This window comes from Dryobates pubescens, chromosome 2 (assembly GCF_014839835.1).
Source record: "Dryobates pubescens isolate bDryPub1 chromosome 2, bDryPub1.pri, whole genome shotgun sequence".
Classification (NCBI taxonomy): Eukaryota; Metazoa; Chordata; class Aves; order Piciformes; family Picidae; genus Dryobates; species Dryobates pubescens.
This window is the reverse complement of record NC_071613.1, coordinates 34228445-34253916: the sequence shown is the minus strand read 5'-3', so window position 1 is coordinate 34253916 and position 25472 is coordinate 34228445. Positions and strand designations below refer to the sequence as shown.

The window sequence follows — 25472 nt, the reverse complement described above, 5'->3', positions numbered from 1 at the left end:
GGTGAGGGAACTATGCCAGTGCTACAGTAGAGGTTTCTGCTTTATCTCACCTCCTAAACAGACCTCTCTCATGTAACACCTCACAGATCAGACTTGCTACAGCTGTGGGTTGACTGACCAGAACGGTATAAGAGTTTTTCCAACTGTTGTCCAAACAGAAGACAGAGTGAAACAATCCTTGTGCAAAGAGGAGCTCTGAAATTAATTCCTCCTGTTGTTCCAATACATTCTTCTAGGATCTGTCTCCATAATGTGGAATGGGAAGGAATAAAGTCCAAGATGGCATTTCTTTCCTCAAGCTTTTCTATACATTAATTGTCTGCTGTGACAGACAAGCTTCTGCACCTTAACTTCTGCATGACTGGAGTGTAGGATGGAGTTTACTTCTCAGCATTGTAGTCTGAGTCAGTACTCAGTTAAGAGACTTACAACTTGTTGTCCATCTTGTCACCACCTAAATATTTTGCTTGCCAACACCACTCTTGTGTGTGGTAGCACCTGCAGATTGAAGTGATGCAAGGGACTCTGTTGTAGTAGGTTTAGACCTAATCTTATTCTCCCTACCAGTCTAAATTCTGTTATTGTCCCTGATGCCCCCAAATTTGCTTGGACAACTAGTCCCAGGTTTCCTGACCCAGGCTGTTATCTGACTCATTTTCCCCATCAGTCTCCATTCATTGTTCATACCATTTGTCCTTAATACTTTGTTCTCTTGTTAGAGTCAGCTTCATGTGTTGTCTTACTCTACCATTCCAATAGCTAATCTTTCTAATCTTCACTTTCTTCAGCAAGTCCTAGTCATGCATGTTCAGTGAGGACGAAACTGCGCATGTAGTCGTTTTGCCATGACACAGCTTAGCAGAGAGCTTTACACTCTTATGATTTCCTTTAGGTTAGAAACTAATAATGAAAAGGAAAAAAAATACACTAGGAAAAGATAACTTTTGACACGAAGAGTGACATTAACAATTGTTCCTAGGGGGGTTTATTGAAAAAGATGCCCTTTGAAACTTTTTCACCAGCTTTATTTTTCCCTACATTATTTTCATCAGTGAGATGTAGCATAGCATAGCATAGAATAGACCAGACTAGAATAGAATTAACCAGGTTGAGATCATCGAGTCCAACCTATCATCCAACACTATCTAATCAACTAAACCATGGCACCAAGCACCTCATCCAGTCTCTTCCTAAACACCTCCAATGATGGTGACTCCACCACCTCCCTGGGCAGCCCATTCCAATGGGCAATCACTCTTTCTATGAAGAACTTCTTCCTAACATCCAGCCTAAACCTCCCCTGGCGCAGTTTGAGACTGTGTCCTCTTGTTCTGGTGCTGGTTGCCTGGGAGATGATATCAGCCCCCACCTGTCTATAAGGTCTCCTCTAAGCCTCCTCCAGGCTAAGCAACCTCAGCTCACTCAGCCTCTCCTCATAGGGCTTGTGCTCCTACGCAAACAGGTGGTTTCAGTTTCAGAAAACCCAGCCAGGAGAGTCCTCTTTCCACAATAGTAATGAGGAAGAATATTCTTTGTTCATCTGTTTTATATTGAAATCCTTGGATTTTCCCATGGTCATGAGTGAAGCTGAAATTTCAGTGTCAGCACTCAACTCCTGCATTGCCTATTTCTTACATTCTCATGCAGAAAAACTTTCTAAGTCCAGTGCCATGGCTGCATAAGGGTATTGTTTTCATCTCCTTCTCCATAGGTCTTTTATAAGCTATCAGTTAACTACATATGTGTTTTGTCAGGCTTCTAACAATAATAGAGCATAACTGCTAATTAACAGCAATATACTTTTCATTAACAGCTTTGCCATAGAGCAGGTATATGAAATTTAATTTCAAGAAATATATTTAGTGTTAAATAGTCTACTAGTTCTATTTTTATAAAAGTTCATTAATTCTTAAAACATAGAGGTTAGTACATCAAAATGTTGTTTCACATATATTCATTCCAGCAATGCTGAGTTTTCCCCCCCATCTATTCTGTAGTCAAATACATCATTACTTTTTTAACACATGGGTACTGATTTGTGGTTCCTCTTGGAAGCCAGTGCAGTCTTACTTCCATCCCTATATAGCTGCCTCTAGGCAGGAAGTATTTCTTAAAATCAGAGAGCATGCTGTCATAGAATCTCACTCAGGCTTTTTTGTTGATTTTGTTGGTGTGTTTTTTTACATTTCCTCAATCCTGTACTCATACAAGAACTAAAAAGTGCTTTCAGGTTATTCAAATACTGTCCTTGTGTTTAATAACAACACAAGAACAAGAATTGTAATTAATTCCTAAAGACTTGTACCTCATGTAGCATTAAATTGCAGAACTGGAAAAAATTATCTAAGTTACAGTAAAGCATGGTGATAGAATATGCAAGCATTGATAAGGAATTATAAATATGCTTTTGGTACAGTAATAACTGAGTGTTGATGAAGACTTTGTGGCTAATTATGTATTGTCTAAGAAGGTTACACAAGTCAAGCTGATAGTAATCTTGCCATATTTCAGGGATAAATTCTTCAACATCAAGAGTCATGTAATTGTATTTTAATAAAATCCCAAGAAACTTAGGCATCCTCTGAATTACAATGCAAAAACACAGTAGAGGTTTATGTTTTATTCCTCATTCTCCAATTATAAAATGGCTATTAATAGCTTTACTTAATACATCATACCTACAAGAAATAGCTGTTTGTCTGAGGCAAGAATTTTGTCTTCTACTTGTTCTATAAAGCCTTTGGTCACTGTAAACCAGTTAATGAAGAGAATCATGCATAATATCTCAAGTTTTAGTAATTTTTTTTTCTTTCATTCCCCATTCCCAAGAGTGTGGGAGAACTCTAGACAATGTTAGATTAGACATTATAGATATTTCCATTCTCGCTTAACAGTAAAAATTTGTTCTGTTTGTGTAGATTGTTTTTGTTAAATAATGTTTAAGTGTGTTCGATAATCTGTTAAAGGAGATGACAAGAGAAAGCTGCTCAGCTTCCAAATAGGTCTTTTGATCTCTTGAACTCATTCAAGTGGTCAGTTGCTTTTTTGATTCATAGTATAAGAGATTCCAACATCCAGGCTGATTGCCAGCTTGCTGGAGGAAGACATAAGAAGGGATTTATTCTGTTTCCTGATATTCCTCAATGTTAAATGACTTGTGCTGCTTACCTTGGCAAAATGGACTGCAAAAAGTGGACATGTTCTCTAGAATTTGTTTGTAAACACTAAACATTATTCCCATATTTTGTCCACATCAGGACTTAATCTAAACCTGGCAAAGCTGGCAGCTGGTTGTGTTGAAAAGGATGAGAAACATATCTCCAAACTTCTGAAGTTGTTTAGGCAGGCAGTATCTCAAATTCCATAAATAATGTCTTAAAATGCCATGAGGCTTATAAGGGAAACTCAAATTCAGAACCCAAATATTCTATCAGTTGTCCCAGCACTTTCTTGCATAATTTTTGATGATGAAACCTTTTATCATTTAGGAAGACTTTCTCAAAAAAGTAAACTTTCCATTTTATTCCATAAAAAATACAAAATGTATTGATGCTTGGACCTGATGATCTTAGAGGTCTTTTCCAACTGAAACAATTCTATGATTCTAAAAATATTTAATAATTACCATTGCCATCTACATTTATTTTGTTAGCCATGTGTGTTAAATGTTACAGTAGCTGAAGCTGAGCAACACCATGGTCTTCTATAATTACTCAAGCAATTAATAACTCTTGGCCTGAAAATTCTGTAATTGATTTGATGTTTGGGAGTTAATGTTGATTGAGTATCAAATGCATTTTTTCACATGGTGGCAGTTTCCCAGTTATCAGCAGCTTTGAAGAGGCCAACTCCAGATGTGGCTCATTCTTCTCTTCAGTGTTTTTATACACACTAGATAGCTTGTGTTGCTCTCTAAAAATGGACTTCTTCACAGGAGTTAACCAACCTGCAGTTTCAGTTTTTAAATGAATGAAATAACTTCAGCATTTGTATGGATAAGGTTTTAAACAAGTTTACTGTAGACAGTACAAAGTTCTGTTTGCTGGTTTTGGGTCATGCTAGGAGTGTGCCACTGCTGGTCACAATTTAGCTTCTTTTTTTTTTTTTTTGGTAATGGGGAACAGACAGTTGTGATTATGGAACTTTGCACTTTGAAGGATAAAATGCAAATCTGTACATGAGACAAAAAGGATAAAATGCAAAACCCAATAGAAGTATTTAATAGTTTGAGAAGGGCAGATAATGTTCAGGCTACCTTGTCACATACTGGGATGAGGCTACAGTGGCTTGGCAGCATCCCCCTTCTTGTTAGCCAGCAGGATTACAGCAGCAGTCCGTCCAAGAAAGTGATTCTTACAACTAGATATCTAGCTTCCACAAATTACTTGTTCTGGTACTGGCTGCCTGGGAGAAGAGACCAACATCCGCCTGTCTACAACTTCCCTTCAGGTAGTTGTAGAGAGCACCCCTGAGTCTCCTCTTCTCCAGGCTAAGCAACCCCAGATCCCTCAGCCTCTCCTCACAGGGCTGTGCTCCAGACCCCTCACCAACTTTGTTGCCCTTCTCTGGACTTGTTCCAGCAACTCAACATCCTTCCTAAACTGAGGGGCCCAGAACTGGACACAGTACTCGAGGTGCGGCCTAACCAGTGCAGTGTACAGGGGCAGAATGACCTCCCTGCTCCTGCTGGCCACACTGTTCCTGATGCAGGCCAGGATGCCATTGGCCCTCTTAGCTGCCTGGGCACACTGCAGGCTCATGTTCAGTCTACCGTCAACCAGCACCCCCAGGTCCCTCTCAGCCTGACTGCTCTCCAGCCACTCTGACCCCAGCCTGTAGCTCTGCATGGGGTTGTTGTGGCCAATGTGCAGAACCCGGCATTTGGATGTGTTAAATCTCATGCCGTTGGACTCTGCCCATGTGCCCAGCCTGTCGAGGTCCCTCTGCAGAGCCTCTCTACCCTCCAGCAGATCAACTCCTGCCCCCAGCTTGGTGTCGTCAGCAAATTTACTGATGATGGACTCAATGCCCTCATCCAGATCATCAATAAAGACGTTAAAGAGCACAGGGCCCAGCACTGATCCTTGAGGCACACCACTGGTGACTGGCTGCCAGCTGGATGTGGCACAATTCACCACCACTCTCTGGGCTCGGCCCTCCAGCCAGTTCCTAACCCAACACAGTGTGCTCCCATCCAAGCCATGGGCTGACAGCTTGGCCGAGAGTTTGCTATGGGGGATGGTGTCAAAGGCCTTGCTGAGGTCCAGGTAGACCACATCCACAGGCCTCCCCACATCCACCAGGCAGGTCACCTGATCATAGAAGGAGATCAGGTTGGTCAGGCAGGACCTGCCCTTCCTAAATCCATGCTGGCTGGGCCTGATCCCTTGGCCATCCTGTAAATGCTGTGTGATTGCACTCAAGATGACCTGTTCCATAATCTTGCCTGGCAAGAGGCCAAAGTAAAGGCATTCATAAAAGAATATTAGGAGTGGAAAGGAGAGAGATCAGAGAGGAAGCTTCCTAATGAACATAAAAATTCTTGGTCTATGTGGATTTCTTCCTCAGCTTTGATTTGCCGGAAAGATGACTTTTTGGTCTGAAAATCCATGTGTTCCATCCAGTTTTCCGTTCCCTGTCATCAGCTTGATAGTGGGGTTGTATGAGCATTCTATTACTATGACTGATATCTACTACTGAAATAAAAATGTTACTTTCTTTCAAACTGTTTCTTCCCCACATGTAGAACAAGTAAATGCTTCACACTTTCTTTATTAAATTATTCTCCCAAGGGCAAGATGCTTCATGTCTTTGCTTTTCCAAAAGTCTATCCCTTCCAGCTAGTCCTGCCTGACAAAAAAGGCAAAGGGAAGGTATTTGGGAGGATAGAATGTTTTTCAACAGACAGTGCCCATCACTAGAGTTTCAGAATAAATCTAATGCTGCTCTTCAGGTTTGGTAAGGTTAGGAACCTTGTATGTCTGGCTCTTTATGCTACTTCTTTTGCCACTGAAGAGACTAGATCCTCCAGGTATAAGGCAAATTACCTCACACCTTTGGTTTTTCTTTTGCTTAGAATTTGTAGATTTTTATATGTCATCAGAAAGGAAGGGTTATTGAAAAAAATGGCTGAAATTCTCTTTTTTATGCAAAAAATATAGTGACCATTATTTTCCCAATTAAGAGTGTTTCCTTCTGCTATTTAGACTTATTTTGTTTAACACTTTAAAAGCAAATTGTACTTCTGTTACAAAATTGTGGAAATAATTAAAGGTTACTTTTTGTATTCTTCCTTCCCACTCTGACAGTGTATTTGTAGGACATAGACTAAGTAGAAAACTGATGAGGACAGCAGGAGATCTGAAGCTAATCATGTACTTAGGGAAATGAGTTAAGCACAAGGAAATACATGCACAAAAGTATATATGTTTTACCTATATTTGACTAAGACCAGTTTCCTTAGTTATCTGCTGACAGTGTTACAAACAAACAAAAACTTTAAAAAAAAAAGTTGATTCATTTATCAGATATCACTTAAGGAGAACAAACAGCAGGAGTTTAATACACAATCAGATAACAGATTAGTTTACAAATCCATTCAGCAATTAGAGATGCTTGAGTTTGAATGTGCCTGCTTCCTCTTCTCCCTGCACATTTGGCACATACATCCATGCTTTCAGCTTCTTGCAGTTTAATGTTGTGGCTATGATGGTTTGCTGGAGGAAGAAAAAGCTTCACAGATGAGTTATGTTAGCTATATTGTGAAGTAAAGCAGCTGTTAATGCTTCATTTGTAGACTGAGACGTGTTCCCATCTCTGAAAGATTTACATTATTTCCAACAGTGTTTTTCTCTGCAGTGAAGAGGTTGAATTCTAGTTTGAAAGGGAAACAGTTAGGAAAAACAATAGTATATAAGGCCACTTAATTGCATTCCCAGTCATTTGAGGAGCTAACTCATCAGTGAAGTGTAATGTTCTTGAACATAGCGTTTAAAAAAGCCCAACAAAACAAAAAGAACCCTCAGCCCACACCCTAATCAAAGATTTAAAGTTGGAAAGTTTAATTGCATGGAACTTGGAACAAATTCACACGATCACTATGCTGCCCACTAGAAGTAATACTCATTGTAATATTTTTTCTTGTATAGCTTCTTACTTCTGTTTTCCTTCTTTCATTGATGATGTGCATATGTACAACATCAAGCAAACTACCAGCTCGAGGAATGTAGTATGTAGAATGTAAGTGGGACTATCAGCAAAACTTGCTATGTTCCCACTGTTCCATTTCCTAGCTGACAAGCCAGTTTGCACAGGTTTGGTTTTTTAGTTATGATTCAAATAAACCATCACAAAAAGGTTTCCAGAACTCATCAAGCAGCCAAAAGTAACATGAATAAAAATAGACATTAAAAATTAGGATCCTTAAACGTGATTCACACCTAGCACTCTTCCCCTTCCTCTTTTTAGAGGCCTTCCATGCAATAATTCTTCCGGTGATATAATAGCTCTTGAATATGAAAATGTACTCTTTACTGGATGAAAACTGACTAGCTCTAAATGTAGATGCATACATAAAGGGGAAATAAAATGCAAAAGCCTCAACACTCATTGTTGAGACAGGATTCCATGCGTATATGGAGATATGATTAAAGAGAAAAAAGACCTGCTACATCTTCCTATTAACCTTCAGCATTACAGATAGTGTTTCCTGCCAAATACAGCCCCACTCTGTAAGTGCTCAGTACAATATTTAGCGTTGTTTTGGAATGTGTGGTCACATGATTCCTACTTTCTACATGGCAACCAATGCAGAAACAATCTGTCAAGGGCTGTCATTGAGGATCAATGCTAAATGTTACTCAGCAGGATGCAGACTGTATCTCGGTGGGTGTCCTCCTACTGTGCTTTGATTATGTTGTAAAGAAAAGCTTAGTTGTGCTTACAGCATTCATATTTCACCGCCTCTGTGGAAGACATATTACAGCCTCTTGATTTGTCTCTGTTTCAACAAGATGTGTTGTTTAAAAACATACACACAGCATTTTCAAAGATTCCTTCAGTATAATCTGATTATGAAGGGGTTATGTGACAGTTTGTCTCTGCTGCTTATTGTGTGGCTTAAATCTCTGAGGACAAGCTGACTGAACATCCATACAATTTAGAGTCTGATGGCAGCTGTGGCTCAAAACTGTTGTTTTGGGCCAGATCTAGGGTCATCTGAGGAGACACCTTGGCATACACCAAGGTAACAGAAGGATTTTTATACTAGTTATTGTTTCTTAGAACTTCATTAGATGACAATGTTATAGACTGGGTAAGTGGGGGAGAGGTTTAATTAAACAGAGTGGGGGAAGGGAAGGGGAAGAAAAGGGAAGGGAAAGGGACTAGTAGTATGTGGTAGCAAGTCTGCAGATAAATCTTTTCTGAGCATTGATAAACAGGAGTTTATGCTGTGAAAGGGACAACAGATATTGCACTGGTCAGCAGTCTGAGCAACTGATTTTATAAAAGGCTATCTCAAGCAAAAATAGGTATTTCAGGGACTGGGTCCCTAATTTCCATATGACAAAACACTCACCCATGACTTCCCATCACTCTTAATGTTTACTGTCTTTGATAGTTTTATAACACTGGTGTTCTACTTAAAAAACTTCTAGGCATGAACGAATACATACTAGAAGACCTTACCATGTGGATGGAGCTGATAAGTACTCTCTAGATGATGATCTGGTGAATCTAGAAGTTCTAGATGAGGTACTGTACTGTCCAAGTAGCAATTTCTGACAATTCTGCCTAACATTTTGACACTTTCCACTTTTGGGGCTTATTTTAATAAAATAAGAAGAGTTTCTTCTTACAAGATTTTGTCTCACCATGACAAAGGAATTGTCACATGACTGATAGGTTTGTTAGAATTGTACATAGTAACATGAAAACAGTAGCAGGGAATTCTATTTTGTGGAAGAATTTAGTCATGAGTGATAGTATTTGTAATTATTTTGTGAATTTCCTAAAATGAGATGTTTATTCATGAAGATTTACGTGATTTTTTCCTAACACTAATGAATTTATATACAGTAGCATGGTGTCTACAGCTTCTGAATAAAGAGTGATTAAAGAATATCAGTTGCATATTTCACTATATCACCTATACTCAGAGTAGCTGTAAGGTTTTGTTTTGATGATCCTTAAATTGCATGCCAGCAAGAAAAAGACATGATAATAAATTGTGCCAGTGCCCTGTTTAAAACAGTCTCTTACTGCCACTTAAGGTTCAGTCCTTGAAAAATTATTACTCTTCTTTCATGATAAAATAAAAATATGAATGAAAATTTACTATGAAGTGCAGCGATAGTATGCATGGTCATTTTCTCTTCAGAAGGTTTGCTTCTCAGGGTGGTATAACAAAATATGTACTAATTCAGAAACAGAAATTGCCATTTAAATTAGTTTTATGACATTTGCAAGAATCTTGAAAATATTTGCTTGGTTTTGTGATGTTGGCCTTTAAAAATAATTAGTAACACTTGTAGTAAGTGTTTCTTAATGAGTGTTCTCACTACATTTAGAAAAACGTTCCTAACTAGGAAAATGCTGTTTAACTATCAAAACTTTTTGTAATCTTTTCAGGATACAATTATTCATCAGCTGCAGAAACGCTATGCTGACTTGCAAATTTATACTTATGTTGGAGACATTTTAATAGCCTTAAACCCCTTTCAGAATCTCAGCATTTATTCTCCCCAGGTAAGAATGGTTCCAACCTATGGACAATACTCACATTATATTTATATTAACACCATACACTAAAATGCTTAAGTGATGTTGTAAGCACAGACTAAACTTCAGCCTTTTCTTCTTCCAGAAAAGTGTGGCTGCACATTTTATTTAATTTGGATTTGTTTTGTTGGTTTTTTTGCTGTTGTTGTTTTGGATTTGGTGGGGGTTTTTGTTTTGTTTGGGTTTTTTTTGTGGTGTTCTGTTTTGGTTTTATGTTGTCTCATTTTATTTAATTCCTCTCTGCATAGTGGCACAAATTTCACAGGAGGGATGAAGATTGCCACATCTGTGTTCCTTGACTGGCATTTAGGGCTTTCTTCTCAGAAATGCAAGATGGTTACATGAATCTCCTTATATTGAGGCTGTTGCTTCTTGAAGAATTGCTGTGTTAGGTTATTACGTGTCCTGTGCCACCAGCTGCTGCTTAAAAGGAAGTGAATCAAATGCTGTAAAGTTAGAGGCAGCTTAATTCCATACAAATCTGCAACAGAGGTGAAGCCATAAATCTCAGCCGTAAATCATGGGTGCCTACATCAGGGTTGCTTGCAGGTAGAGGTCCCAGATTTCAAGTTTACTGTTATCTTTGAAGTGTCTGATGTATAGGTTGAGTATTTTCTTGATGGAATGCTTGTGTTTGAAATTCTGTTCTTTGTGATACGTTTCTCTCCTCTGTCTTATTTGGGAAACATTGGAGTGCATTTTAGATATAATTTGTATTCTGGAAGTTGGTCAGTGCCAAGAATTACCACTTTTCTTCCAGGTGATTCAGTGGAAATTCTGTGATAAAAAAGGCAACTACCTTCTGCTGAAGTAGCAGAAGAAAATTACTGTCCTCTTTTCAGTTCTTAATTATGCAGCTAAGTTGTGTGATTTGACTGCTGTGTGTTCTCTTCTTTTAATTTAGTTCTCCAAGCTTTACCATGGTGTGAAGCGTTCATCAAATCCCCCTCACATATTTGCATCAGCAGATGCTGCCTACCAAAGTATGGTTACATTCAGCAAAGATCAGGTAAGAATTAATCATACTGCCACTGGTCTGTGTGGCTGTGGCTGATGTTCTGTTATGTTCTCCTTTGGCAAATCTTTTCTTCGAGCGTTTTATTCCTACATCAGGAAAAATGGAGCAGAAATCTAGTAAGCCTAGGCAATTCTGAACAGGACACAGTGAACTAAAAGAGACTAATGGATCAAAGAAGATGTTAGGGTTACCTGACCAATATACTATCCTGGACACCCATGAAGTCCTGGCAGTTGACACCAGCTAGAGTATTGCGAACACAGATTCTAGCCTGTCTTGCATTAGCTCTTGTAATAATTTACACTGGTGTAAAATGGGAAGGTCTCAATGCCATAGCAAATTGTCAGGGTTTGAACCACATTTCCTCTGCATAATGACAGTTTTAAGAGATGGGTAATCGATTCTTTACGTATAAGTCACAAAAAATAGGAACCGTAAACTGATTCTTTTAGTAAAATATGTGAACAATAGTTCTAATATAAATGTAGTAAGGACACAAATCCAATTATATAGCAATTATTTTAATGGTAATGAAAGGCCATGATGTAGAAGTTATATTTCTTTTTATTGCAGTCTTGTGATTGTAATTTTGTACTCTAATTTTGTACACTTTCCAGTTTGATGTGCTATATGTACATGAATATTTAGAGCTAATAACTGTATTTATTTATAAAATCCTCCTGATTTTACCCTGCACATCACATAATTATTCATACAAAATGCTTTTTTAAATCACAAAATCAGAATAAAATAATAAAAAAACTTTCAGTCAGAAAATGCTAAACAAAGAAGACAAATGAAAGCCACATTGAAGACAAAGAAAAAAAGGCGTTCTATTGAGTGTATGACAGCACACTGTCTTGAGAGATGGGTAGTTTTTCTTTAAGGGCATACATGCTCTTTGATGGAAGCATTAAAGAAAACAAGTACTATGAACAGTAAGTTGTACGGGGGGAAAAATTGGTTTCAACATCAGCCCATCAGGCTAACTTTGCACATCCTTTATATATGTCTCATTCCCATTTAAGATGTTCCTGTTTTCTGTTTGCAAAGGATTACAGGTGCATGTTCATCTCCATTAGCTGGCAAATGTTATGTTGGTTCTTCAGACATTGATGCATTTGATAAACACTGTAGCCAGATCAGAAGTGGATTGGTTCTGTTTGTTGTATTCGTTGAGCTTTTCCTTGTTTTCCTATGATGCCTGTAATAAATTGAATCCAGGTCTGTCATTTCTCCTGAAGATAAAGTTCAGGCCAATTCTACAAGAGTTTTTAGTTCTACAAGAACTCATGGGCTTTACATGTCTGAACTGTTGTACATGACTTCTCTGGTCACACAAAGACAAGTTAGGTATAGTAACTGCACCATTGTGTTATCTGTTTCAAGGAAAAAAAATACTCAAGGTGCAAAAAGATGAGCTTCAGATGTCATATTGCATATGTTATTTAGAGTCAGTCCTTGAACCTGCTGTCATACATCAAAAGACACCACCCAGAAATGGCTACATATTTCAGACCTTTTTAATGAAGCTCAGTTCTCTATGAAGTGGTATTGCATCAAGTGTTTTAGGACCTTGGATCTTCTCACAGCCAAGAATCTTGTTTGTTCACAGTCTGGTGCAAAGAATTTTCAGGTGTTAGCATAAAAATATGCAAATATATGCAACTGCTCAATGTTAACATTTTAAATTATATGTCAGTTGATACTATACCTAAGGTAGAGTAATACTTGTACTGATGATCTCCAGAATACATGAAAAAATGGAAAAATTATAAATGCTATTAGAATTCTAACTTGCTAAGATCTGAAGTGTTCACCCTTCAGTTTTCAGGTGTGAACTGGCCTTCAGGGTGCATTGGCCTTCTACTTCTAGCTCATCCATGAAGTATAACAGCAGAGAGGAGGATACCAAGGTTTTTCAGTATTCAGTATCACTAAGGTTGGAAGAGACCTCAAAGATCATCAAGTCCAACCTGTCACCACAGACCTCATGACTAGAGTAGGGAGGACACTAGTGCCCACTGCAGGCTTGAACTCACGACCTTCCCATTAAGGGTCTTATGTGCCACCAACTTTAGACCATTCTAGCTAATCGATGAGTCTGGAAGCTATTTGGAGAGCCTAAAAAATGCTGTGTGTTAAGGAATGCTGACTCAGGAGGAAGGTGGCTATGTTCTCCTAGAATCATCCAATGAGCAGATGGTTATTTTTCTGAAATTCTTATCTGCTATTTTGCTGTTCTAGCTTGAAAGTATCAGTCACCTACAGAATAATCTCTCTACACAGCAGCAATTATTTAAGACTATATTTAAAGCCAGGAGCAGACTTTTGCTTAGTGTATTAAATGCAGCTGTACCCTGTGTTTCATGTTAATTTATGTCAAGTCAGTGTGGTGAGTTCGGATGCACTGTTGCACTGTACCACATCAACAGAAATGTGGCAATTTTTTGAGCTATAAGCTTTTGAAACAAGAAACAAGCTGCATATGTTCATAGCATGTGTTAGCCTGTAGACATGGTCGCTTTTTAATACCTTAGCTCTTAGAAATTTAGTCACTGCTTCACGCCTTGCTGTCAGGCATTTTGAGACATGTTGTAGTAATCTAGGGAATAAATCATTACACTGAGCCCTTGCTGATCTTTCCCCTCGGAAGGTAGTTGAGGGAATTGAGAGTCATTAGTCATTGGAATGGGCTGCCCGGGGAGGTGGTGGAGTCACCATCCCTCGAGGTGTTCAAGAGGAGATTGGATGTGGCACTTGGTGCCATGGTCTAGTCATGGGGTTTGTGGTGTCAGGTTGGACTCTATGATCCTCGAGGTCTCTTCCAACCTTGGCGATACTGCGATACTGTGAATTGACTGAAAGAATTTTGTAGTCTTCATGCTCATTAGTAAAAAATAACTTGGGGCAGTAATAGCTGTGATCAACCATGTGGCGAGCTGTGCCTTTAACTGTTTTGTCATGTTTGTTCAGTGCATTATCATCAGTGGGGAAAGTGGTGCTGGAAAGACAGAAAGTGCCCATCTGATCGTCCAACATTTGACCTTCTTGGGAAAGGTACTTTTTACCCAATCATCTAAAACTAGGAACAAATCCTCCCAACCCCATCCTCAGTTTCCTCTTTATTTATCTTTAATACTTAAAGCTGTTTGTTTGAATTGTCTTACTTGAGTGAGGGACAGAGTAATCATGCATATGAGAGAATTGAATTAAGCTACTAGAGTACAATCCACACCAAGTCATTCTGTATTTTTGTAAGAGAAGGTCCCAGATCCTGAGTTCAGTGCCTATAGTTACCTAGAATGTTTATCACATATGCTGTTGTTCATTTATGCAGTAAAGAACAACACATCTTGCTGTGGCTTTAATCTTAGAAACTCTTACACATTTAAATGTTATGACTAATGGTATTAGTGGAAAATGATGAGAAAATCAAGTGTGTAAGGCTAACTTTAAGTAGATGTGTTTAGGTTTTGATGGTTTTCCTATCTGGGGGAGACTTCCTCATCAGTTTGTTGGCCTTATTGTTGTATAACTGGAAAGGTTAACACATTATCTAAGTCCACAGAAGCACAAGAAAGAGATGCTATGCTTCCAAAGCAAGAACTGGATTGTGTTATTTTAATGATCTTTCTTATCTCTATCTGTCCTGTCAAGGCCAATAACCGTGCTTTGCGTGAGAAAATTCTTCAGGTGAATCCTCTGGTTGAAGCATTTGGGAATGCCTGCACTGCCATCAATGACAACTCAAGTCGCTTTGGAAAATACCTGGAAATGATGTTTACACCCACAGGAGCTGTAATGGGAGCAAAGATTTCTGAATATCTACTTGAAAAATCAAGAGTTATAAAGCAGGCTGTGTAGGTATATTAATTGTCTGTAATTGCACATTTGTATGATGTTTGGATTCTGGTTTATTCTCCAAATTTGTTTCTCTTAAATGCCTTTGTGCCGTCTGCTAAAGCAGCAAACCTTTGTACAGTGCTAAATCAACAAGAATAGTCACTTAGGTTCTTTTGGAGCAAAAGGCAGAGTTGTTCCATTCTTTGGAGAAGCATTGTGGTTGACTGTGTGTTCAGAGTTCCACAGCTGCTAATCCTACACTTTTAAAACAAGTCCGAGATTTGTGCCTGCTTCGGTGAGCTCCTGATAGGAACTTCTACTTTGCATTGTGCAAGATGCCACAAGAATAAACACATGTGCTTTAAAAGGATACTTTTTCTTTTTTCCCAGGGGAGAGAAAAATTTCCATATATTTTATTATATTTATGCTGGCCTTTATCATCAGAAGAAACTTTCTGAATATAGACTTCCTGATAAAAAGCCTCCTAGGTAACTATCACTCACTTGTTTTAACTGCTCATTGTAATTAGCTATTGATCAGCTCTTGCTTTCAGTATGATGCCTTAAAATCTCTCTTAATCCTTCTCCATCCCTTAAGGATCTTTCTTAATCTTCCCAAGCAAAGAAGAGGATGGACAATAAGGCATTAGATTATTTGTGTTTACTTGAGAACTTGAACTATTTAAAGAGGAGGAGGAACAATGAAAATTACTATTCTGTCATACTTTGAATTCAGGACAATCATCTTATTTCTTACTATAATACTCAAGAACCCACAAAATGCTCTAGAGTTCTGAATTTTAATTGCCGTTTGTACTTTGGGTGTATCTGATCTGTAGTGGGTGAGGGAGTGTGTGTGAAATGTTGCTGACACCATAACAGATATTAACAAAGAATGAGCAAAAGTGCAACAAAAATAAGAATTTTTTTATGAATTAGCACCAAAATGTGTAATTGGAAAATGTTGAAATTAAAGTTCTTTCCAGTTACTGAGGTACGTGCATTGAAGTCACTGGAGGTTGTACAGGCATATCTGCTAGTATGATGCCTTCTTTCTTCCATTTTATTTAGATATATAGATAATGAAACTGGAAGAGTAATGCAGGATATTATTACTAAAGATTCTTATGGAAGACAATTTGAAGCAATTCAGCATTGCTTTAGAATTATAGGATTCACTGACGAGGTAAGAAATCCAGCTGTTAAATCATTACTTACTTTCTTTATAGCAAACACCTCTGTGCTTCCCATGCACAGGCTCCCATTTGGTTTTGTGGGTACACACCAGCGTCACAAAATCTCTCTTATCACAGAAGTGAACCGTGAAAATTTACACTTGGAAACAAAGACCAGTCTGAGGTCTTACTTGGTACTCAGGCAAGTCCATTCACAATGCTACATCACACTGGTTTCTGTATCTTACTTTCTTGAGTTTGTAGAACTTAACCTGAGAGCAAACTACCAGCTTTAGTAGCCATTCCAGTGTCCCCCTAATCAGCTTCCTTAAAAATGCTTCTTGTCATCTTTTACAGGAAGTATACTCAGTGTACAGAATTCTGACTGGAATCTTAAATACTGGAAATATTGAGTTTGCTGCCATTTCTTCACAACACCAAACAGATAAAAGTGAGGTTCCCAACCCAGAAGCCTTAGATAACGGTAAATACATTTTCACATTGTCAATTCTGTAAATACATTTTTACATAGTCAATTCTGTAAATACAATCTGACTGTGTTTGTAAGAATCTCTAACTTGGGATAACAGTTGGACAGTGATGGTGATTTCTACTGCATATCACAGTCATGTATCATTTTCCCGCTGTTTTTTAGCTGCTGCACTACTAAGTATTGGGTCAGAAGAACTTCAAGAGGCCCTGACCTCCCACTGTGTTGTAACACGAGGGGAGACTATTATCCGAACAAACACCGTGGACAAAGCAGCTGACGTGCGAGATGCCATGTCAAAAGCACTTTATGGCCGGCTCTTCAGCTGGATCGTAAATCGTATTAATACGCTGCTTCAGCCAGATAAAAATATATGGCAAGTTACACATCACTGAATCGTGTATTTACCATGCATATGTCTTTGATGGGTTCATCCATTTGTATATTTTTGATTTTGCAGAAGGGGTGCTGTGTTTATTTTGGCTAAGGCTTCAAAATTGCTTTCATGCTGTGATACGGAATTCTGTTTCCAGGACGTTAACCCAAATATTTTCAGAGGGCTGAGAGGAATTTAGCTACTGAAGTCAATGGAAACTGGGTCATTAAAGTGCTCCACAATTCTTTAAAAAGATGTTTTCTATGTAGTGAATGTTAAAAACATGCCAAAGTTTGGTAAATAATTGTAGTTCACCAAAAAAACCTTTGCTATGTATTCACAGTCCTAAGAGTCCTTCTGCTTTTCTAAGCTAGCAAGAAATACAGAATATTATTTTGCTGCTGCTTAAAGCATGCTGATTTTTAAATATATTTTTTTCATAATTACAGAAGTGTTCACATTGTACATCCATATGATTCCATTCCCAGATACTGATCTGGCTGCTTTGGTCTTTCAAGCAGCTGTAGAGATTTTTAGAAAGAAGAAACCCCTTAGGTGATGTGAAAATGCTTCTGATCTGACATCTCTACTTGGCAATTCACTATCTCACATGAACATGCCCTCCCTCATACTTAGGGTTGCAGAAGTGACTATGGTATGAGTGTACTTGAGGATACATGGGATCTTAACAGTGCAGCTTGTAGCAGCAGCAGACTTGGTAGAGATCTACCTATTAAAACCACTTATTTTAATAGGACTGCTAAGTGTCTGTTACTATATACCTATGATTCTCGTGCCTTCTTCACAGAAATTTGCAAGAAGCAAGTGGAAAACACAAATATTAATGGTACTGAACAAATCCATAAATGGTCAGGTCCCAACACGCTTTTTTCACTCTATTTTTGCAACAGACTGAATCAGTTATGCGGTCTCAGTTACCACAGTTATTTTTATTTGAATTTGATGTTGCCCATAATGAAGTTTGCTATCTTTATATGCAGCAGTGCTGAAAATGGGATGAATGTTGGGATACTAGACATATTTGGATTTGAGAACTTCGCAAGAAATTCCTTTGAACAGCTGTGCATAAATATTGCTAATGAACAGATCCAGTTTTACTTCAATCAACATATCTTTGCACTTGAGCAGGTAAGATTAACTCTAATGAGGTCTAGTTGAATCAGCTATCCTGAGCCACAGATTGTATTCAGCAGTACATTATAAGCCGTAAAATAGGTATGTGATTTAAATGCAAGATAGTGACATCTTTTAACTGAAGTTTTATAAATAGTGTTGTTGGGGCCTTTAGAGTATTGCTGTGTATCATAAATGTTGTAATGATGATGTATTTACTGGTTAAAATTAAAATTGTGCTGGTGACTCTATAGATGGAATATCAGAGTGAGGGAATTGATGCTACTACAGTGGAGTATGAGGACAACCGTCCACTTCTAGATATGTTCCTTCAGAAACCCATGGGTCTCCTATCTCTACTAGATGAAGAAAGCCGATTTCCTCAGGCAACAGACCTAACTTTAGTTGGTATGTGCAAAGAAATGAAAAAATAAAAAAATTGAGAAACAACAAACATGTTTACAGGGGGCAGGATGACATCTTGAGTTACTCAAGCAAGTTCTACTAGCCTAGTTATCCTGCTGATGCTGTGCCATCTTATTTGACATTTGTAGTATATTTTTCATTGCACTTCAGAATTTTTCTCACCTTACATATTTTCTGTTCTTTTTATATTGCAAAAGTTATCTTATAATAGGTGTCAAGGGCTTACTGTCTTTCCAGTGTTACAAGGAAATAATCTGTGTCATCTTGATATGTGGGAGGTACATCAAGCAGCATTTGTCTTCATTTACTGAAGGAAAGGCAGAGACATAGTAGAATCTTGTGTCTAGGACCACCCTGTGAGGAGCATTAGTGCTGAGAGTATAATTTAGATCTCCCAGGCTCCCAGGCCCATGTTTATCCAATTAGAAAATACTGCTTCACTCCAGATTATCTCATCATAAATAGAAAGTGTGTGTTATTTCTGGTGTGCCATCTGGCTGAATATTTCCCTTCTTTCATGCATATTTTACATCTGTTTTAACAAATCTTCATGCCAACTTTAAAACGTGCGGTGTATGCCATGTTTAAAACTGTTTTCTTGCTTTTATTTCCTAGAGCTCCATTCTTCCCTGTCATATGAAAGGGAAAGTTCCAGTTCCTTCAATGGAATGTGCAGCAGAGACTCCAACTGTTAGTCAGAGAAAAATAACAGCTGCCTGTTAAAATTGCACAATATATGTGCAAGATTTTTCATTTCTGCTAGGCTGCGTTGAAACTTGAATTTAGGTCACAGCTAGAATGAATGCTATGGTTTCCTTCCAGTCATCATTTGTATACTAAAGCTGTGTACCTCCTTCTGGATCCTACAAAACCAGTTAATACTGAATATTGAACTTAAACTTTAACAGAGGCACTTTTCCTTAGTCCAGTGCCCATCAGTCTTACTGCTCATCTGTACACAGTACAGCAGGATCCCTCAAGGAGACAGCAAAGTGGGATATTTGGCCCTTTCCAGATGTGCCAATCATTAATTCCACCACCCTCCCTCATACCCCACTGAAATTCCAAACATAGTTCTTTTTGCTTTAAATACAAGTTTGATTAAATGTTAATAGAAAGAATAACCTAACAAAAAATATTAATGGATTCCAACATTAGAAAAATCATTTAGGTGATATTTTTCTGACCAACACAGCTTGACAGAGAATGTTATCAATTGATTCTGTCCTCAGGCCTCTAGTTGCTCGTTCAGATAAAGAAATACTATAGCAAGTTTTGCAATATCAGCACTAATTTCATTACAAAAGATTAAAGAGCATACAAAATAGCACAGGGCATAAAAGACATTTTTCTTAGAAGGTGGTGTTTCTTTTTCTGTCAGCTCTTTAGAGGTAGTTGCAGGTAATGGGAACCCTTGTTAGAAGAGCTTTTGGGCAGAAGCCTCTCTTTCTGTAGAGCCAAAGTTAGATGAGACGGTTCCAGCCTGAAGGTGTTAACGTATACTTGAAACATGATGCATAAAGCTAAATGAATGGAGAAAGGAAGATACAGAAAACACAAATAATAGGCATTTAAACAATTGAAATCTATGCATAGCTTTGAGTGTTAAAATAAGCCCATCCCAAACCCTGTATACACAAGTAAGTGTATTCATAGCAAAATATGAGAAGTCATCACACCTCATTTTCCTCTCTTATTTGATAGGTTTTCATGCAGAAAACAATCCACAGTGATATCTGAAAGACAGTCTTACTAGGCTATTTTGGAAAGAGCTGTTCCATTCAGAAGTGGCAGCTTGGAAGAAAGCATGGAGAAGATGGCACGCAGCTGTTGCTAAGCAGTCTGATAACATATGTGTTTATAGTAGTTATGGCTTCTTGAGCAGCAAACTGTCCCTAATTGGTATGAAGATTCTACTTAAGTTACTTACATCAGTGTCTCTTCCCAATGTCTAGATAAGTTTGAAGATAACTTACGATGCAAATACTTTTGGAGACCAAAAGGAGTAGAACTGTCATTTGGTATTCAGCACTATGCTGGAAAGGTAAGACCATGTGATTTTTATCTAGTTCAGATAACAGTGGTATGGTCATTATTTGTTTTGTCCAATCTTTCTGCTTCATGATTTTTTTTCTCATGAGACAGAATGATAAAGTTTACAGTAACTGGAATCTACAATAAAAGTTTCATGTGAGAGTAGCCCATTTTAGAACCAATCCTTAAAGGCCTTTTCACAAATTGTGTACACAGTGATCAGCTTTTACTCTGAAAGAAATCTGGCACCAGAAACACCACTAATACAGTCCTTTCAAAGGAGCAACTGTTTGGAGCCAGAATAGGCTATGTGATTGTAAATACCATGTGAATGCCACAAGTTCTGTGTGTGTGAGTGTAAGTATATGAATAAAATGCTGTGTAAAGCAGTGTCTCCAACAGAACTTAAAATCTTATACAGAGAATTGGAAGAATTGGAGTTAGCTAGCACAGGTGTTTTCTTGTAGTCTGTAGTACCTAACTTCTTTCATTTTCAGCAGGTTCACTTACTATTTTATATGTAGTTGTTTCACACAAGTCAGCTTTGCTTGTGATTTCAAGTCCAAGTCTTTGTCTATAAACAAAAGCAAAATGAAAAGGCCATGGTTTATAAAACTCTTAATGAAACCTCATCTCTGACTCATTAGAAATCTCTGACATTTTAAGACATGTTCTACTAAACGTTGTCCAGTTTTCTGACTTGTTAAGAATAACTGTAAAGTTTCACAAGGGTTTAGTAAATTCTTTGTACCCAAATGACCAAGTCATAAAACCACTACTAGCCAGTTCTCTGTTGCAGGAGAATGTTCAGTTTCTGTGTGAACTAATGGACTCAGTGGAATTAAGCTAGAGAGGAGTATCACTGGCAGTAATAAATCACTAGCAATTTAAAAAGAAGTAATAAAAAAAATAAGCAAAATTAACTGATTTGTTTATGAATACTGATAGGCAGGCAGTAATTTCTAACAAAAACAATTGCAGTGATTGAAATAGATGGATGTTTTGTTTTGAATCAGTGCAAATACTATTTTAACATATCTAGAAGTGCAGCTTCCAACAGGTTTGGTTATAGATCACAAGTTTGGTGTAGACAATGATGACCACTGAAGAACCATTTCTTATTTCACATGAAAACTGTCAGTTTATGCTTTAATCTCTGTTGTATTACATCATGCATGCCACAATTTGATGTGAGAAAGCATAATACAACATGATTTAAGCTATTTAACCCAGTTTGGTGTGCCATTAAGTGCTATGAATATAGGTGCTGGTTGTATCTATTTCACATTCTGAAGAAACTGCTGTTGATGTACACTTCTAAGTCCTTTGCATTATTTATTGGCTTGTCAGAACGAAACTGACCACTCTACATGGTCATCTTGACTGCTAACATTTTAAAGAACATAGCAGGTTTTGGGTAGCCCTTTTTGGCAACATTTCTGATTCTGTTTCCCATGCTAGGTATTATATGATGCCTGTGCATTCCTTGAGAAAAACAGAGACACTCTTCCTGCTGATATAGTGGTGGTGCTGCGAACTTCAGAGAACAGACTTCTTCAGCAGCTGTTCTCCAGCCCATTAACAAAAACAGGTATTTTCTGCACAGCTTTGTTAACATTGCAACCTCTTCAGTTACATACTCCATTAAAACTCTAGTTGTTACTGGATTTTTTTTTCTTCTTTTTCAGCTTGGCCATTTAAAGTTTCGTAGATATATAAGATGGTGCAAATTTATTTTTAAAATAATATATGGACATGAATTCTTCTCAAAGCCCAGGTAGCAGGATCCATCCCTTGCTCCAGATAAAGGGAGACTGACATGTAGGGCAAGGATGAGAATATGGGCGTTTCTTGGTTCTTAGACCTTTACTAAGGTCAGTTCTGAGCTGATAGATTGTTGTGTACTATGTTTTATAGTTCATAAATCAGGTAATGTAGATCAAGTTGGTTTGGAGTTAATATCTGTTCAAACACACTGATGCAATACATAAAATTTCTTAAAATTATAAAAACACACATCCTAATATGCTAGAATTAATTACTTCAGTTGATTTAAAGCTTTTTGACACTGACTTACATAAAAGTGCACGGCAACATGAGGTTTGATGACTCCATGGATAGATGCCAGAATACTGGTAAGTTATGCAAAAGGTAGTTCTGCAGTGTACATACAAACAAGCCAACAAATGTACACATCTCTCAATACTTCCTACAGTTTTAAAGTATCTTTTTCATAAAAGGGTAATAAAAAAGATGTAATACTTAGGAATGATCTGAGTATGATGGATTGTATTAGATTGCAAAATTCTTGTGATCTGATATGACATTTGCAAATGAGATTATTGTACTTTTAGGTAGAAATAAGTTTACATGCTTGAGGTAGTGTTGTTTAATCTTATTTTACATGGGTTGTCAATGCAATTCTGTGTTTGGGATGTCTGGACCCTTAGTAGCCCAGTCATAGCCTCTGGTGAGGCCCTTAAGCTCTCTTGAGATTTCTGTGTAGAAAAAGAACATATGGAGAAAAATGTATTTTGGACATGTAGAACTAATAGCAAAATACCTTCTTATATGCTACATAAATTCTTACAATGTCTCTGTTCTTGTCTTGTAATTAGAAGGCTGTGGATTAACCCCCTTCAATTTATGCTTTTAGAGGTCACTGAGAGGTGAGAATCTGATGAGGAAGTATCTGTGTTTCCTTTCAGTTAGGGCAAGCTTATGTTGAGTGCTATATTCTTTAAAATGGGGTAGGATTGGTTTGTGCCCAAGTGTAGAACAAAGAATCTTTGTGACTACTGACATTTGAGTCCATGTTAATGTGGTAAAAGAGATTCTTTTACTCAGGCTGGATCATGCAAAGCAAAAAAGAAAGCTCACATCTGGGTGGATGTGTCTCCAACACCTCTCTTTACCAGCTATTTTATACCTTAGAACTATTGTCAGAATGAAACAGATTAGGTTCTTTGTCCCAGTTATCAGTACCTATTACTGTAAATATTATTCTACTGATTTTACTGCTATTTTAAAACCAGAATGCTGCTCTTTTTATGCAAACTGATCTTCCTGTGCCTTTTTAGAGGTATTTTCAGTGACAGCAGCACTGAAAATGAGCTTTCTGCACATTTGCCTTTCCGTGAAGAGTGCACAGCTAGTCGAGTGTTGTCTGTGTTTCTGTCAAGCTGGAACAGGACATCCTGTTAAAAAACCCCAAATGTGTATATGCACCTGCGTATAGCATTTTAAGAATAGCTGAAAACCTTTGCCATTTTTATTTGTTAAAAGTCCTAGTGATTTTGCTCTTTTTTTTCCCGTCTCTCTAATACAATTGGCATTCACAACCTGTGTTGGGGCTTCTGTGTTCTAAAATCACATTGTTGCCAGGTTTGGTTTTGGCAGCTTGCAAGACAAATGAAAGGTTTGGCTGAGAACAGAAGGTAGTGCTGGCAGTGCTGCTTCATATCTGCTCAATGAAGAAAGATAATGCTATTCTCTTAACTTTCTACAAAAAGGCTTTTGTAAACAAAAGAATAGTGACTGTTTCAATGTCCCATCATATTCTGTCCTTACCTCTTAGCCCTTTTTTCTCCAGTCAACATGTGCTTCATTCCTAAAGCAAACAGAAAAAACAGAGATTAAATCAAAAATCTTTATACAGTTTTCTCCATTTTTTTTGCAGATTACTGACTGATGTTAAAGTTAGTCATTTATATATAAGCCGTATTGCATCTTTTCAGGTAACTCTGACTTGAAATGAGCCTGCTGCCAGTATGAGTTTTGTTTGACGATGAGTGACAGCACATTCTCACATCTGCTTACAACGAGCTCTGGAATTTGCAATGTAGTTGGTTTTTGCCAAGTAGCAATCTCCAATATGTTTAATAGCCACTAGGTGGTGCTATCCCAGAAGGAAGAGGGAATTTGAGACTGGTAACATGGGTCTGGCAACTGCTGAAAATGTAGTTCTTAAATACCAGTAAGAACAAAAAGATGCCTTTCCCATACTGAGAATATCCTCTGTTTGAAGTATATTTATATAGCTGTCATGTCTTCCACTGTCAAAAACTGAGCAGCAGCAAGAAAATAAATATTAAAAAGACTAAATTCTTTCACTAATTTAAGATCATGTTAATCCCTCTAATTTATCACATATACTTATCCCCTCTTAACAAATGCTTCTATTTCACACTAGCAGACTGAGTGGCTTGAAGAGCCAGAAATTAACAGCAGGACATTAAATATACATTTGTAATAGTAATTTATGTTTAAGAGATTGTACAATTACTAATACAAGACATCAGAATTTAAACATTCTGTTACCAATTTTATAGTGTGTGCAGTGTGTTTTGATGTTTGTTTCAATGGAAACTTAGGCATGTTTGGCACATTTTGGAATACGTTTCTACTTTCTTGAGACTCCTAACCTCAAAACTGAATGAATGTATTCTGGTTTAACCTACCAGTTATCCCAATTGCTTGTCTATTTGTCACTTTTTTTCTGCAGACACAGTGTCTTTTGCTAAGAATTCTGCCTATTCTGGAATTAAAATTGAATTTATTCCAAATACAAGAGAGAAGTGGTTGAAAAAAAAAAGTTGCCACTACTCCAGTCGAAAATGCATATTCCCATTCAGATGTAATGCATTCCCGTTTGTCTCCAGTTTTAGTTTATAGCTGTCGAAGCTAAAGCATCAGAGAGAAAAGGAATCATGATCTAGAAAATAGAATCTTCTTGTAAGAGAAGAGAGCTTTAATTGGAAAAATCAAGGAGAGCTTTGATTTATTCACTAGTGGTGTCATTGAGGAGTTAGGCTATTTGACTCACCATCCTGATATTCAGGACTTTCAAATTCTTGACCACTTTCAAGTGGTGGTACCATCTGACTGCTTAGGCAAAGCACCAGTGGTGCTTTTTGAGACTGCAGCTCCCTCTTCCAATTTTACTTCTTCTTACCTTATATTCTCCAGCTGACTAAATCATGCTGGCAGGATAGGGAGATGTGCCAGAGGACCTTAATCTTCTCAGGAAAGCTGCAGTACAACATGATTCTCTGCTCTTGAAATACAATCTTTTCAGACTTTTTCCTGTTCTGTAACTCACAGATTTTTAGAGTTTTTAGCAAGGTTTATTTGCCTTTACCTTTGGTCCCTACCATGACATCCTTACCAGAGAGAGCGGGGAGAGTTGCCACC

General features: G+C 37.7%; 1 protein-coding gene across 1 annotated transcript in view; it reads left to right on the top strand.

Annotated features, from left to right (window-relative positions):
• Positions 1-25472, top strand: part of MYO3B (myosin IIIB) — a 193080-nt gene that overhangs the window by 84838 nt on the left and 82770 nt on the right. Inside the window, exons 11-23 of the mRNA XM_054173114.1 lie at positions 8658-8754; positions 9631-9747; positions 10685-10789; positions 13775-13858; positions 14459-14661; positions 15035-15133; positions 15716-15830; positions 16177-16303; positions 16475-16685; positions 17687-17834; positions 18074-18227; positions 20201-20289; positions 21741-21870. Coding sequence (XP_054029089.1) covers positions 8658-8754; positions 9631-9747; positions 10685-10789; positions 13775-13858; positions 14459-14661; positions 15035-15133; positions 15716-15830; positions 16177-16303; positions 16475-16685; positions 17687-17834; positions 18074-18227; positions 20201-20289; positions 21741-21870 — 1679 coding nt within the window. The remainder of the gene's footprint in view (positions 1-8657; positions 8755-9630; positions 9748-10684; positions 10790-13774; positions 13859-14458; positions 14662-15034; positions 15134-15715; positions 15831-16176; positions 16304-16474; positions 16686-17686; positions 17835-18073; positions 18228-20200; positions 20290-21740; positions 21871-25472) is intronic.